General features: G+C 39.1%; 1 protein-coding gene across 3 annotated transcripts in view; it reads right to left on the reverse strand.

Annotated features, from left to right (window-relative positions):
* rgs3a (regulator of G protein signaling 3a) overlaps nucleotides 1-17,296 on the reverse strand; it is a 274,848-nt gene that overhangs the window by 188,271 nt on the left and 69,281 nt on the right. For all 3 annotated transcript variants that reach the window (XM_036580676.1, XM_036580677.1, XM_036580678.1), the window contains one exon: nucleotides 8,859-8,970. In XM_036580676.1, the coding sequence (XP_036436569.1) occupies nucleotides 8,859-8,970 (112 nt within the window). The remainder of the gene's footprint in view (nucleotides 1-8,858; nucleotides 8,971-17,296) is intronic.

Consider the following 17,296-nt stretch of genomic DNA (forward strand, 5'->3'; position numbering starts at 1 on the left):
GCATAGCGAGATAAAACAAAGCTGCCAAACAACTCGTTTTAGAGTTCATTGTTGTTGTGATGTCAAGAAAACCAGTGCATTTACATACATTCACCTGCTCAGGCGACAGCAGTTCAGCTCTGCCCATTCACACTGATGTTATAAGGAGCTTTTCAGCCTGAACTGCTTTTTCAATACAGGACAGCCAATCAGAACAGGAAGTCATTTACACATATCAGTCTTAAATACATTAAAAAAACCAGCCTGTTTAAGTCAGTGGTCATCCACCCTGCACCTAGAGATCTACCATGCTGAACAGTTCACTCAACTCTGATCATCAATTGACATCAATTGAAATCACAAATGAATCACGAATGCTTTTGATACATAAAGCCAAATTGAAATGGTCTTCATGGAAAAAACAAATAACAAATTGCCAGATATGGAATCTAGCATTTAAGGGTGAAGACATTCCCACAGAATGGAGGATCTTCCCATAGAATATACTAAAACAAGAGTACAGCAGTGGACTAATCTGTAACAAACATATTTAGTTAACCGAGATCTTAAATATGTTGGTAAGTTGGCTGTAAACTGTAAAATATTTTTGAAACTTGGAAAAAAAAGAAAAAATCACTGGCCTGTAGTTTTCAAGGCAATGGCACTTGTCACTTTTCAGTAAAATTAGGTCTCCCTACTCATGGCTAAATGACTGGTTCATGCTTCAGGACTTCATATGTGAAAAAATGATGTACACAATTCATTAAATACAATTTTTTATCAAAAATATAATGGGGTCAATGCAGCCGGCTTTCCAAGGCTTCTGTGAGCCAATCATTTTCTTAGTACATTCAGCATCTATCAGCAACAAAATAAAATAAATTAAACCCCCAAAAATAGATTAAACCCCCCAAATTAAATTACCGCCCAAAAAAAAGAGGTAACTTAAGCACACTTCACTGAGTAAATAGTTATTATCTATAAGTACTGAAATAACTCCACGTAAGTGACCTCTCACTAACTGTATGGTAAAAATCAATGCATTGAGCTGAATATTAAATAGAGTGAGATCAGATGTGGTCATTGCTGCAGGGGTGCTGATGGATGCTATTTCTGGATGTGGACAGGAGCTACTGGAGTACTATGCAAAAGTCAGAGACCACCCTTCATTTATTTAATTCCCACTCAAAACGGCCAATAAGTACCTCAAAAAACAGCACTTAAAGCTTTCATCTCTGAGAGAGGAGAAAATCCAGCTGCTTCAGATCTGAAAACATCCACAGGTGTTTCTGTCCATCCTTCCACTGTGAGAAGACGACTCAGCGCTGTGGGTCTGAAAGGACGTGTAGCTGTCAAGAAGAACCTCACTGAGAAAAGGAGACGGACACATCAAACAAAGAAGCTGAACGATGGACTGACCACCCCAGAGTCCAGACCTCAACATCATTAAAGATGTTCGGTATTTTTTAGATGGTGAGAAGCATCTTGGTGGGAAGGTGAGAAGTTGGTGCAACCAACTTCTAGGACTGAATTTTGGAGGTGTGAAAAATATCCCTGCAGATTTCGTAGAAAAACTGAAAGTGAGTCTCCTGAAAACAATGGAAGCTGTAATAAGGGTGAAGTGTGGACAAATAAAATATCAAAAAAATAGTTACTGTATTTAATTGTTGAGGTTTCTGTGTAATTTTCTGTTAAACATAGTTTTCCTGACACTGAAAATTAAATAAATTAATTATGCTTTATCTGACTGTGTGCGTGTGAGTGTGTGTGTGTGTGTGTGTGTGTGTGTGTGTGGTCCGTACAGAGCTGGAGTGAGTCAGTGTGCCCGAGGGACCTCCTGCTGAAAGGACCCTGACACACACTGCTATTTACAACCACTGCCTCTGACGTCTGTCTCACCTCCTGGTCCAAAAAGAGTGTGTGTGTGTGTGTGTGTGTGTGTGTGTGTGTGTGTGTGTGTGTGTGTGTGTGAGCCCAGGTGACTGGCTGTTATACTTAGGAATCTACTTTGAAGGTACATTTTGACATCATTTGACAACAAAATGATGTCGATTAATAAAACAGATAGTTCAAGTCCAATAATCTGATCGGCTGAGCTGCATTTCAAACCGTCGTAAAACACTCGATATTGATCGTATTCCAATTACATCACATCTACAAGTTCATTCAGCAGTGCTGTGGTGGTTTGTAATGAGAGAATTAAGCAATAGAACAACGAGAGGGAGTGTGTTATTGCGAAATAACATACTTCATGTTGTCTGTCATTTTATAAAAGAAATAAACCATGATTAAAATCACTGTAACGCTTGGCCTTTTGTAGCCTATTGCTTTACATCTACTCAGTACCGAACGCTGCGCTGTGTAGTGGGGGACACTGCTGCCTTCCATGTGACCAACTGGCGTTCAGTCTCCCAAATGAGAAAGCACACCATGCTGATGCACACCAATAAAATAGGCCCTTTAACTAAGGCCGTTTAATTAAAGAATATTATCGTTAATAAAAACGTAATTAGGCACTAGTTTATTGAAAAACCTCTTTAATTAGGGAGAGTACTAATTAGCTAAATGTACCATATAAATGTTTTCAATTGAAAAGGACGTGTAGCGGTCAAATTAAAAGGACATATTGAGCTCATTATGCCCAGAGTGGCAGCACTCAGCCAGGCCGTGGCAGCAGACTACACGGCTAACTCAAAAAAGGAAGACAGGGAGAGGCACGAAGACGGTCAGTGAGAGTCCAGCCCGTTCCAGCTGGACCTCACCCTTCATTGTTGTGGTTCTGTGCTCAGGAAAGAGCCACCGGCACGCTGACCATCAGCTGAGGGGGCTCCAAAGTGGCGTCGCTGTAGGAACAGTAACTTCCTGCCACTGGTATGACCTCCCGATGGACACAGCCGTGGGAAAGACACCAGGCAGTGTGACATTACTGATGAACAGCAGGTTATGAACAATGTCAGTGTCACGGGCAGACGCTGAGACAGTATCTCCAGACTTATCTGCAAAGATAACTGCACAGTCAGGTTTTCCACAGGGGAATTCTGCAGCTCCTCTGTCTCTCCGACAGCCACAACACGCTCTCCTATCAAACGCAGCGTAATAAACCACTACAGAACAATGGATCAGGCACACTGTCTGACACAACCGCCTTCACGAGGCGCAAACATCAACACTGATGCCTATTTAGAACAAGCAGAGCGAGGAAAAAGAAAAATGACCTGAAGCAACTAAGCTGCTGCATGTCAAAGCGTAAATGAACCATGAAAATCAAATTACAACTGTTTATTAACGTTTTTTTAACACAGGCAAACTCAAATCTGATTTATTTGCATCTTCAACTGAAATCTGAGCAAAAATGACAAGGAAGATGTTTTTACCACTCTGATTAAAAACATATTTATGTATAAATTGTAGGTTTTCTAGAAATTTACTTACTATTATTACCAGCCTACTTAAGAACACAGGTAACATGTTCTTAATTAAGTTCTTAACTAAGACTTCTAGGTTTTCTTCAATAGCTGCATTTAACAGGGATGTCCAGATCCAAGGAGTTTATTTGCACTCAGCTTATGCTACTGTTGTAGAAGTGATACAAACGGTCATCATCCACAGCTGTGAGGCGCTATTTCAGAAGCTATCAAAGGTCTAAACCCCAAGGCCGGCGGGCCAGATCAGGCCCGTGACAAAATCCTATCCGGCCAACAAAAGCGTTTTAAATTTCTATTAATATTAGCCCGTTTCACAATGCACTGCACTACAGTCCCCAGCATGCACTGCACTGTAATGTATGCTCCAACTCTCCTACCCCAACAACAGTCTATGGGACCTCAATTCTACACAATTCTGCACAATTCCACACCAGTCATATCACCAAACACATTAACTGCATTTCAGTCAACCAATACAAACATTTAACATCAGCTCAGCAGCTCAGAAATTGAGCCCAGGTATTAATGAGCTTGCAGGACAGAAAGGACACCAGGTGTCCAGTTCAAGCAAACAGGTAGGTTTAAAAGACTGAGATCCTGGGGACGTTTAAAATTTAATATTTCAAGTATTCATGTAATATTTCAAGGTCTACTACAAGTGCCTGAATTTTACTGCTGAAGTTTTTGCAAATTTTGAATAAACAATGGTCAGTTCAGGTTACAGCACAGCATTAGTTAAAAACTAAATAAAAGCATTTTTTAATGCTTTTATCTCCAAAATGGTGACTTTACAGGAGGAGGAAAAAAACTTTTTTACTTTACTTTTAATGTAAATCATTTTTTCCCAAGTCATTTTGAGCTGTTTCTTTTGGTCCATTCTTTATGAAATTTACACTCAATGTAAAGAGCAACAGGCATTTTCAAATTATGTCTAAACTGTAAACTAGGAATGCACCGATATGGGAATTATGGGTTGATGCCAATATCCATTATTTTTCATGTATATATCTGCTGATACTGATATATAAACAGTTATAAATTTGAGAATTTGGGATTACATCCACAGAGAAAAGCTACATTTGTTTATTTAGATTTGTTTATATAGTGCAGTAAAATGCATAAAATGCAGACACTTCAAATATAATCTTTAATCACATACTGATTACTGATGCAGTGCAGAACCTTTTTTAAAGTGCTGGTGTTTCGAGTCTATTTTCTGCTGCTTTCCACAAGCAGGCTGCCACCAGAAGAAAGCACAACACACACTCTGGCCACAGTTTTCACTCGTGAGTGTTAACTGGTTAAAAGTAAAACCACCATGGACATTTTCTGCTTTACCAATCGTGCCATGCAGGCCTGAGAGAAAGCTGAAGAGCAGGTTACCTCACGTTACAGCGCATTCAAACTGCATCATATTCACAACAACAATAACAACACTATTAAAATGCTAATTTTACACAAGAAGATACAAACATTACTAATTCAGAGACTTCGCACATATCAAAGTTAAAGGGACATTACTTCAGCATTTTAAAGTAAGCGATCGAGCCAAGTGTTACTCCAAATGTCACATCTTGCCTTTTTAATAGCGGATATCATTGAACTTTAAATATAAATCAACTTAAACACAAACAAAAAAAATGTAAATAAATGATAAATAAATGAAATACACTGATCAGGCATCACATTATGACCACCTCCTTGTTTCTACGCTCATTGTCCATTTTATCAGCTCCACTTACTATATAGGTGCACTTTGTAGTTCTACAGTTACAGACTGTAGTCCATCTGTTTCTCTGATACTTTGTTAGCCCCCTTTTACCCTGTTCTTCAGTGGTCAGGACCCCCATGGACCCTCACAGAGCAGGTACTATTTGGGTGGTGGATCATTCTCAGCACTGCAGTAACACTGACGTGGTGGTGGTGTGTTAGTGTGTGTTGTGCTGGTCTGAGTGGATCAGACACAGCAGTGCTGAGCAACAAGCATTTTCAAATTATGTCAAAAACTAAAAAAATGACAAAAATGGAGATACGAGGTTTTCTTCTGACAGCAGCGATATCTTACTATGCTGTATAATCTATGAAAATTCAAATACTCGACCAGATGGGTATCAGCCAATACTCTATAAGTAGGAACCTGGAGGGAAAACACCAGATAAAAACATCCCTCGCACTGAAGAACATTCTGAACTTCTGAACCTCTTATTTGTTTATCTTAAGATCTCTCTTTCAGCAGCGTGGACATACCAGAAGTCACCTTTTCTAAAAACATAACTGAGCTCAAATGCACACAGGAGATCATTATGCACACCCACTGCATGACCATATTTAGGATATTTAAAGACTTCTCATCGATCATATCTGAATTCAGTTTGAGTGCAAACAGCTAACCACAGCCCATTGTCATTCAGTGGTGGTTTTCTATACTTCCTTTTTTCTGTCTTTTGCAGCAAGACAAATTTACTTCAGTGGATGCATTAGTAATGCTTAGAGCCAAGACACTCTCAGAGTAGCGTCCCAGCCCAGCAGGCTATTTATTCAACTGGGAGGAAAGCAGACGCAGCACTAGGGCCTGGCCGTCATTCAGTCTAAATATCCACGTATTCACCAGGTCTTACCCACTGCTTTATGGTTTTTAAACATGATTCCATGTGAGCATCTTTCTTTTTAGACATGAAAAACTGGTGGGTGAACAACAGAGACTACCCCTTCGTGGCTCTTCAACTCCTTCAGACCACCAGGGGTTCCAAAACGCACTTCGTCATATTCTTCATAACTTTCATATTTCATAAGCTACATTCTAAAGGTGGGGGTCGTATGAGAGCTGTAACTGTCTTCTTTCCAGTCAAATAGATGGGTGATGTAATTTTAAACCTTTATAATAAAAGAAGCTGAACTCACAATTTTTTTTCTACTGAAAGTCGACCCATTTTTCCACAAATCTGGGCTATAAACTATAAACAGATGGCGTCTCTTCAGTGATCTGCTCTGTAAAAATGATTTTTATAAAAAAATACAAAGAGTGTTTAAGATTTTTGGCTTTCAGCAGTAAATTGTAAGCATATAGCAACATGTGTGATCATAAAACACATTTTTTGTTAATTTTTACAAAAAAGAATAAATAAATAAAATAAAAATTTACATTTATTTCATGCAGTTACTGAATAATTTGCCTGATGATTTGGTCACGTAAATTCAGATGGACAAACCAAAATATGCCCTGGAGAATAAGAGGTTAATGCTATTAACTACAAATCTAGAAGGTCAAAATGGGTTGAAATCTGCTTTTATGGCAGATTTTTAAAAGTTTTTGTGGTAGGTAATGATTCTTCTCATGCTCATATATATATATATATATATATATATATATATATATATATATATATATATATGTGTGTGTGTGTGTATATATATATATATATATATATATATATATATATATATATATATATATATAATATTAAATTTAGTTCATTCATGTAAGGGAACTGCACAGATAGGCCTACTGAGCTCTTACAGGCCGAGGTCTGCCTGTAGAGCATCAAAAATCTAAAAACATTTTATCTTTAGATGACCTTGCATGTGGGCATTGACAGACTTCATTTGGCTCTGTCAGGACCCTTCAACCCCAGGCCTCCAACATAATATTATGAATAAAATAGAAATCTTTTATTACCGGCTAAACACTTTCACTAATAACTGCTCTAAGTTCTCAAAAGATGTCAAAAAGTAAAGAGCCTTCAGACGCTGAGTTTGTGGAAGAGGGAAAAAGGCTTCTTCTTTATTTCAGCATCAGGTGACACAGGATCTCGAGACCCAGCTGCACAAACAGTGTTCCAAACAACAGTTTATACCATTTATCAGGGGTAACTTGATATCACCCCGCCTTACTTCTCAAATTATGATATTAGCTCATTCTCTAATAGGTACATCTCTTTGGCCATTGCATGTTGAGCTCACTCCTAAAATCTGGTTCCAACCGGTTTTTACCAGTCTGCTTTACCTTTCAATGTCAACTTGTCCCTCTCTTCACTGGGTCATTAGGTACACACAGGCCTCTCTGTGTACCCAGCTGCTTTCCAGTGTCTAGAATCTCCTATGCAGACAAACTAAGGCCGACCCTTTGTGAGAGAATTAATATTCTCTGTTAGCCAGTACTACCTATTTGGTTATTGATTACAATATCTAATCTATTTGATTACTGATTAAGGGAATATTGGTAACACTTTCTATGAATGTCACATTTGTAAGCATCTATAAACACATTTATAACATGTTATAATGTGTTTAAAAGGCATTATAAACATGGTTATAAATATTTATAAAAAAGAATTACACTGAATTACACTTTATAGCCATGTTTATTATACATTATGAATTGTTAATATAATGCATTATAAATAGTGTTAATAACATCTTATAATGTCAGTGCCAAAGAAGTCAGTCCCAGCTTGGAGAGTGTAAAGCAAAGACAAATACCAAGCTAACGGTGGTGTACATTACCTTTCCCACATTGGGTAAAACACTGATGGCAGCTCTAGTTTAAACTCTGACATTTGAAGCCTGTAATGTGCTTTACTGTGAATGTTTTAGTGTTTCAGTAAATCCTTCAGTAAATACTTCAACTTGAAGCCTCACTCTTAACACTGGAGGAGGCTTTAGTACAGTACGCTTCACTTTACTTAGAGCGGACAAACACAACTTATGAGCTCTTATAACTTGTTATGATCAGTACTTATAATGTATTATGTTAACAATTCTGAATATAATGCATAATAAGCATGGCTATAAAGTGTAATGCATTTTTATAAATATTTATAGCCATGTTTATAATGCCTTATGAATGCATTCTAACATGTTATGAATGTGTTTATAGATGCTTACAAAGGTGACATTCATAGAAAGTGTTACCAGAATATTTATTCAAAATCTCCGTCTGAGCTCAGCGCAAAGGAACTCAAATTCCCATGCAAAATAATGTATTTGAGAGCACAGTGGTTAGTTTTTCTGTGTTCAGTCTGACAGCAGCTTAAACAGCTGTTCAACTGCATCAATGAAATCTGCAGCAAAATGAAAGTACAAGGAATATTATGACACACATACGTACCTCAGTACCAGCAGAATAAGCATGTCATTGAAATTCAGTCTCAAAATGTGCATCGGTTATCTTTTACAGGCAGCATGCTGACTAGATCTACCCCTAGATCTACCCTATTGCTGAATAGCATGTAACGCTTCATTGTTGTGACGGCTTTGAGATTGACTGATAACAAACAAACCTCAGGGGGGGAAACAAACAACCCAAAGCGTGCTGTTGCATAAGATAGAGAAATCACGAATCTCAAGCAATTAACAAGCAGCAAGGGAGGGTTTCAGTTTAATGGTCAATCAAAACGGATTAACGCCTAACGGTAAAAGGGGTTAATGTGGATGTGTGTGCTGAGTGTCACTCACCGTCCTGCAGCCGGAGCTGTTTGAGGAAGAGAGGATTCTGCAACACGTTGCAGCGGCCTGGCTCATCCTCCCTCGTCACCAACATCAGATCTGTATAGATGAAGATAGTGACCTGTTCAAAGAGAGAGAGAGAGAGAGAGAGAAAGAGAGAGAGACTGAATGTTGGTCAGTTTGTCTTGTAATCAACATTCTCTGCCCAGGAGTATCAGGACACCTGCTCATTTCTTGTGCATTCAAGGGCATTAAAAGGGAGTTTGTCCTCCTTTGCTGCAGTACTAGCCTCTATTTGTCTGGGGAGCCTTTTATCACTGGATGTGAGGATTTGATTGCATTCAGCCACAAGAGCATTAGCAGTGGTGGACAGTAACGAAGTAAATGTAGTTCGTTACTGTACTTAAGTAGTTTTTTGTGTATCTGTACTTTACTGAAGTTTTTCCATTTTGGGCGACTTTTTCCTTTCACTCCACTACATTTTTTACTCCGCTACATTATGAGAAATCTGTCGTTCCTTTTGGTTTATCTGTGTATAAAAACATAACATGTCAAAATCCAATCAGGGCACAGGGGTCACTTTGTTTTGAGCTTGTTTTGACCTGTTGGACATACCGACCCAGTGCAGCACACGGTTCAACGTCAGTGCAGCAGCGTAAAATTCTGGGAGAGTCTATTCAACACAAATGATGAACTAACCTAACTTTGTGTAAATAGACCACAATATAGAAATATGTACTCATATGCAGTTGTGACTGACGTGTCTTTGTTCTGAATTTATACAAACACATTTCATTTTATAGCAAATTTGTTTTGGCTAATTTGTGTTTATGATTAGAGCCCTACAGATGCAAATGCAGATGTGAACCTGTGTTTAAAGCAAGTAGTTATTAAGTTTAAACTTGTAACGAAGTTGCAAATAAATCTTAAACTGAAACTTTAAACTGTTTGCAAAAAGTTATTTCAGAGCCACTCAGTTCCACCTAATGGAAACTGTTTGCCTTCAGTGTTTTGTGCTTTAACAGACATCACCCAGGGAGCAGTTGGGGGTTAGGTGCCTTACTCAAAGGACACCTCAGTCACGTACTTTCGGCTCGAACCGGCAACCTTCCGGTCGCTAGGCTGGACCCCTAACCTCCAGCCCATGCCTGCCCCCAGAGTGATCTGTTAGTGATAATCTCTGCTAATGTATGGCACGGCTGTGGTCAAGAACAGCTGGAAAATAAAGCACCATGACTTGCACCAAAGCAGTGTCTCTTTTAATATCAGTGTGTGAGTTCAGACCACGTCTTCAACATGGTGGTGGTAGTATGAGGCAAGACTGACTGAGGGAGGGGGGAGAACTCTGAGAAACTCTGAGAGCTCTGGGCAGCTTCGGCCTGTAGCTAGAAGGCCAGATCCCCTCATAGCTATATCAGGACTGATGTAGGACTGAGAAACAGGGAGGAGATGGGGTGGTGGTGAGGATTGTGAACACTTCGTCACGGGAATGGAAGGTGAGGATGTGAATTTGTAGGGCGTTAGATTGGAAAAAGGAGGGGTTTCAGGCATGTTCTTCCCCCAAACTTCAGCTATTACGTAACTACATTGAGCGCTACAATATTTGAACTGAAATGCACTACAATTTCATTGTAGGTTCAGTGGGGCAGATCTTGGACGGCCAATTAATCACAGAGTTGTTCAAAGGAGTTTCAACAAAGCCAAGCATGTGATCCTCTTGCTCCAGTTTAATTGTGGGGATATTTACACCAGTCTGCCCAGGCTTTGGCATTGGAACATACAACATACACATGCTAATCTCAGATTTGTGATTTGTTCAAACCATCCTATTCTATATAGCATGACTATAATCCAATACCTGCAGCAATGAGTGATGAACTCTTTCATTAGAAGGAGAGGACTTCTGTCCTTTCTCACCTATCAAACCCCAGAAAAATTAAATTAATAATAATAATAATAATCATCATTTTTATTTATATAGCACTTTTTTATGCCAGTGGCAGCTCAAAGTGCTTTACAGACAGGTGATAAAACGTAGTTATACAATAAATTATAAGTATTTATTTTGAATCAGAAGAAAATGACACAGATCAAAGTAGAAGATAAAAACCACGAGACGTAGAGTTTTGATTAAATGCTGAGTTAAAGAGATTCGTCTTTAGATGCTTCTTAAAAGTGAGCTCTGAGCTTGACTGTCTAATAAAAGGTGGAATTGAGTTCCACAGTTTAGAAGCAGAATAACTGAGCGAGTCTCTCCACATTTTCTGTATTTTACAGAAGGTCAGTATCTGCAGATCTTAGATTACGTGCTGGAACATAAACAGACAGACACTCTGTGATGTAAACAGAGCTTTAAGATCATTTAGAGCCTTAAAAACTAGTAGCAGAACTTTAACATCTATCCTGAATGCTGTTTTGTTTTTGTTAGGATGCGCGCTGCCGCATTTTATACGGGTTGTAAAGGATCATCATCATCATCATCATCATCATCATCATCATCATTAATCGCTTAGTCCAGATAGGGTTGCAGTAGCAGTTGGGAGAGAAGAGAATCCCAGACTACCCTGCCCCCCTTCAACTTCCTCCAACTTCCCGAGGACCCCAAGCCGCTCCCAGGCCAACTTGGAGATATAATCCCTCCAGCAGGTCCTAGGATGACCCCGGGGTCTTGTCCCAGTAGGCCGTGCCTGGTACACCTGGTACATCTACTCCAAGCACCTCCCGGATAACCAAGCTCCTCACCCTATCAAGTAGAGTGTAGCCCAACGAAGAAAGCTCATTTCCCCCACTTGTATTCGCGATCTCATTCTTTCGGTCATTACCCACAGCTCATGACCATAGGTGAGGGTCGGGATGTAGACCAACCGGTAAACACAGAGCTTCACCTTATGGCTTAGCTCCCTCTTTAGTACTGCAGTCTGGTACAGTGACCGCATTACTGCTGCCTCCTGTCCCATCCCCAGTTGTAAAGGATGTATAGTTTTATTAGGAAGTCCAGTACACAGATCATTACAGTGATCAACTCTGATGGAACAAATGCATGAACAAGTTTCTCTGCGTCGCTCTGAGAGAGAAAACTTTAGCGATATTTCTCAAATAATATAAAGCTATTTTAGTGACTGCATCTACATGCGGGATAAAAGAGAGCTCAGAGTCTCAGATCACACCCAGGTTTCCTGAATGGGTACAAAACAAAAACCACACACACACACACACCTGTTTAATATTTCATCAGAGCGAAGGTACAGAAATGAAATTTACATGTCGTGTTTCTGCATGACTGATCAAATAAGAGGTGTTACTTATTAATGAGCTTTACTGTATTCAACCCCTGCTTTTTGCACAATACAGCAATTTATTCTTAATCACCACGGCGAAAGATTCAGGGGAAGGTCAGGGGGCACATAAAGCCAAATTAGCTCAGGAAAGGCTGCCCGGGTGTGCAATGCTTTAGTCCGAGACTAGAATGGAGGTTTTAATTGAATAATGGAGGAGGAAGCACCCAGTGCCATGTGCTAATGTGCTCAGGCGTGCTGCTGTAACTGCTAAAGAAGTAAGCCTTTGAGAACATGGACTAAATAACTGAAACTTTACAGAAATTCTCAAAGAAACTTAAGGCTCAAGTTGAAGGCAAAGTCAACAACACGCAAATAAATGCTAGCATGATACATGCATACATATATATATACACACACTGATCAGGTATAACATTATGACCACCTCATTGTCCATTTTATCAGCTCCACTTACTATATAGGTGCACTCTGTAGTTCTACAGTTACAGACTGTAGTCCATCTGTTTCTCTGATACTTTGTTAGCCCCCTTTTACCCTGTTCTTCAGTGGTCAGGACCCCCATGGACCCTCACAGAGCAGGTACTCTATTTGGGTGGTGGATCATTCTCAGCACTGCAGTAACACTGATGTGGTGGTGGTGTGTTAGTGTGTGTTGTGCTGGTCTGAGTGGATCAGACACAGCAGTGCTGCTGGAGTGTTTAAACACCTCAGTGTCACTGCTGGACTGAGAATAGTCCACCAACCAAAAATATCCAGCCAACAGCGTCCTGTAACCACTGATGAAGGACTAGAGAATGACCAACACAAACTGTGCAGCAGCAGATGAGCTATCGTCTCTGACTTTACATCTACAAGGTGGACGGACAAGGTAGGATTGTCTAATAGAGTGGACAGTGAGTGGACACAACGTTTAAAAACTCCAGCTGCACTGCTGTGTCTGATCCACTCAGACCAGCGCAACACACACTAACACACCACCACCACATCATATATATACATATACATATGCACATACACACACACACACACACACACACACACCACCACCACATCATATATATACATATACATATGCACATACACACACACACACACACACACACATATATATATATATATATATATATATATATATATATATATATATATATATATATATATATATATTTATTAAGTTTGAAAATAGCCTGAGAACTTTATTTTGGCTAATCATAATGGCTATTCATAATTCTAACAACACAAAATGAATGCAGGTCAGTATGAATTAAGTATAGGCACTGTGCTTAGCTCCACTGATAGCCAGCCAGCGAGTCTAGGAGGATGGGGAACCTCGCGTGAGTTTACTGAATCTGGGGCAAAACTGACACACACCCACACACACACCCACACACACACCATCCACTCAGGCTCTCCCAAAACATGGGCTCTCCCGAGCAGCCTTCCTTCCTGAACAGTTTGGGATTTGTTTTTGGCAAAGCCGCTTGTGACAGAAGCCAAATGTTCCACCACACCCTTTAATAGGCAGCAGAGATGGACCGTCCTGCAGGAGGCTGGCTGTTCGCCATCACACATTTCTGCCTGTTCTCGCTGAGTGACAGTGAAACAGAACAATCCCTGATTGCCTGCAGTGCCAAAGTGGAATTTCAGGAGGTTCTGACAGTAAAGCAAAAAAATTAACCTGTTGGGCAAAATTCAGGCAGAAAATACACTGCATGTCAAAAGTTTTATTATTTTAAACTGTTCTCAATGCCTTTATTTTCAGTGTTACTATTCAATTAGCACACTCACATCCAACAACTCCATTTGGTGTAATAAGGTAAAAAGAAGAGTTACATCAGCAATGAACACCTAACCTGCCCATTTCTATGAAATACTTTTATTCATAATCAAATTTGGATTTTACATTGTTTTGATACAACCACAAGATTCTACACACTTAGGCCCAATCCCTTGTTTTCAAGTGTCACCCTAACCCCTTGGAACTGAGTTAGAAGGGGTAGTGGTTGAAATCTTGCCCTACGAAATGGGACCCTCAAAAAAAATAAATAAATAAATAAAAAGACCATCACTTCATTAACAGCTACTAGCGCTGCTCTGTAGGCGACCCGGCCCGTCTTCAGTGATAGCAGAGGAGGGTAAAGTTCAGCTCCTCACTGCTGGGCTTTAGTTACATTTAGGGAATCATATGCCTTCAAAGAGGGGGGCAATTATTTATTATCACCCACCACTAAATCTTTGGTGATGCGAAGCTGAAGTCAGATATCCACCAGATTCTTGTTCGAATTTTCCCGTTCCACCTTAAATGGTGCAACAGTTACAAGTTAGCTAGCTAGTACCGAGACATTAGCATACTGTTAGCGATTTTTTATGCTTGTTATGAAGAAAATGACCATAATACACTGAAACGACATTAAACTGAGATAATACAGTGGTTATTGTAATTTTTTAACGGAGAAAATTCTCACATTTGTGGGTTTCTTTGGTCGCTCGCTCAGCCATCTTTTTTCTCATAACACTCTGTTTGGAGAGTCTCTGAAAAACTTCTGTTTGGAGGTCCATGTAGCTCTAACACTTTGCCCTACCCCTCTATCTCAACAACCATCGGGACACCCTACCCCTAGACGTGAACACGCAAAACAGAGGGCTCAGGGCTGGTAGGGGCGAGTTGGTGAAATGGGACTGGGCCTTAGACTCTCAATGTGTTACTATATTCTCCAGCTACTCCTTTAGCGCCCTCTGCTCCCTTTAAATCTGCATGGGAGATGGATCTTGGTGGAGTCTATCTGATGAGGTGCTGGAGGAAGTCTTAAGGAGGTTACACTTTTGTTCAATGCAATTCTATTCAATTAAAGATCATCCATAGACGACGTTACTAAAAAGATAAATTAAAAAGGATCCACCCTTCTGTCTCTAAACTTTGCAACTGCTGTAAGGCAGCTGACAGAGCCTTTAGTCATGCCTTCTGGTTCTGCTGGACGATTTCTTCATTTTGGACGTATTTAATTGGTTTTCTAAAGTGTACAAGAGAAATTTCTCCTGACTCAGTACTGGCTCTAATCAGTTGTTCGGTAACCTCACTTTCCTTACCACATAGTCAACAGCAGGAGTTAATGTTTGCCATGATTTTGGTAAAAAGGGTTAATCTCCTGGAGTGGTAACCCAAATTCCCTCCCTCGTTTAAAACATGGCTTTCTGAAATGGTTTCCTCTACACACTCAGAGAGATTACGGCACACCAATACAGGCCCAGTCAAGAATTATAAAAAGATGTAGGACCCTTTCAGTGAACACCTTCAATGAAGATGAACACACTGTGACATCCCTCTTGGTTTTTCTGACTTGCTTTACTCATCTTCTCCAAATGAATGAATATAATAATAATAATACTTACCATGTTAAATTATACTGTTTTGACATGGGTTGTTATGTGTGTACAGTTTCTAAGCTTTGGCTTTTTGGCATTTATTTATTTTTTTTAAATAAATAATTTTTTTATTTATTTATTTATTTATTTTTGGGTGAAGGTGGGTTATTATGTCCTTTTCTTTCTCATTGTCCAAAAAATGTAAATAAAATATATTAATAATTATATTGTTTTTGATAAGAAATCTGGTTCCACATGACTAAAAGGCCAAATTTAACATGATAAATGCTGCAATTTAGTCATTTGGTGTGATTGATTTGAAACATTTTTTTAGACGTGTGCTCAGGCAAAATCAGAGAGCATATGGACCAAAAGGTATTTAAAATATCTGTTATGGACATTTATGGTTTAACTGAAAAAAAGGGCCTGCAATGGTTTTGTTAGACAAAGACTATTTAGAACACTCAGCTTCAAGTTGATCCAAGTGTCTTCCTCAGTATCACTGAGTCTCTTTTGGCTCTTTTGAAAGGTTTGAGTGCTGATGACCAGTGCTGGACGAAGTGCACAAACCATGTACTTGAGTTAAAGTAAAGATACCCAAGGTAAAATATTACCCCAGTAAAAGTAGAAGTTCCTCCCTTTAGACCTCCACTTGAGTAAAAGTACAGAAGTATTTGCCTTCAAATGTACTTAAGTATCAAAAGTGAAAGTACTAATAGATTAATTATGGCTCTGATGTCCTGTTATCATTTTTGTAGCAAGACTCGCTTCATTAACTCATTTTAGGTGAAAATACTCCAGTGTCTCTCTTGGTAAACCAGTCTTTTAATAGAGTCTTTAATTAGTGACGCTGATGTCTATTAAAATTATCATAAGCACAAAACACTGAAGGCGAACAGTTTCCATCAGGTAGAACTGAGCGGCTCTGAAATCACTTTTTACAAACCAGCAAAGTTTCAGTTTAAGATTTATTTGAAACTTAGTTACAAGTTTAAGTTTAATAAAAACTTTAAACTCAGATTCACAAATGAGTTTCCTTTACTAAACTGCATCTGTAGGTCTCTGTTCATAAACATAAACTAGCCAAAACTAATTTACTATAAAATGAAATGTGTTTGTATAAATTCAGAATAAAGACACGTCAGTCACAACTGCATATGAGTACATATTTCTATATTGTGGTCTATTTACACAAAGTTAGGTTAGTTCATCATTTATGTTGAATAGACTCTCCCAGAATTTCACGCTGCTGCACTGACGTTGAACCGTGTGCTGCACTGGGTCGGTATGACCAACAGGTCAAAACAAGCTCAAAACAAAGTGTGCACTGTGGCCTGATTGGTGTTCTTACTTCACGCATCTTTCGTTTTGACATGTTATGTTTTTATACACAAATAAACCAAAAGGAACGACAGATTTCTCATAATGTAGTGGAGTAAAAAGTACGATATTTACTTTGAAATGTAGTGGAGTGAAAGTAAAAAGTCACCTAAAATGGAAAAACTTCAGTAAAGTACAGATACACAAAAAAACTACTTGAGTACAGTAATGAATTACATTTACTCCGTTACTGTCCACCACTGCTAATGAGTGATGAAGTCACAACAAAGGGATCAAATTTATGGCTGTTGGCTTTATTTCCAAAGCAGCACTAACACTTACATGTGTGCTACTGATTTCTACTGAATACACATTACTAGTTATAAGTCTGCTTAAGTAATAGCAAAACAAAACATGGTGATTTGTATCAGAACTATGTTGAACACCTAGGAGTTTCGAGTTTCATGG

Source organism: Colossoma macropomum, unplaced genomic scaffold, assembly GCF_904425465.1.
Source record: "Colossoma macropomum unplaced genomic scaffold, Colossoma_macropomum, whole genome shotgun sequence".
In the NCBI taxonomy this organism is placed as follows: Eukaryota; Metazoa; Chordata; class Actinopteri; order Characiformes; family Serrasalmidae; genus Colossoma; species Colossoma macropomum.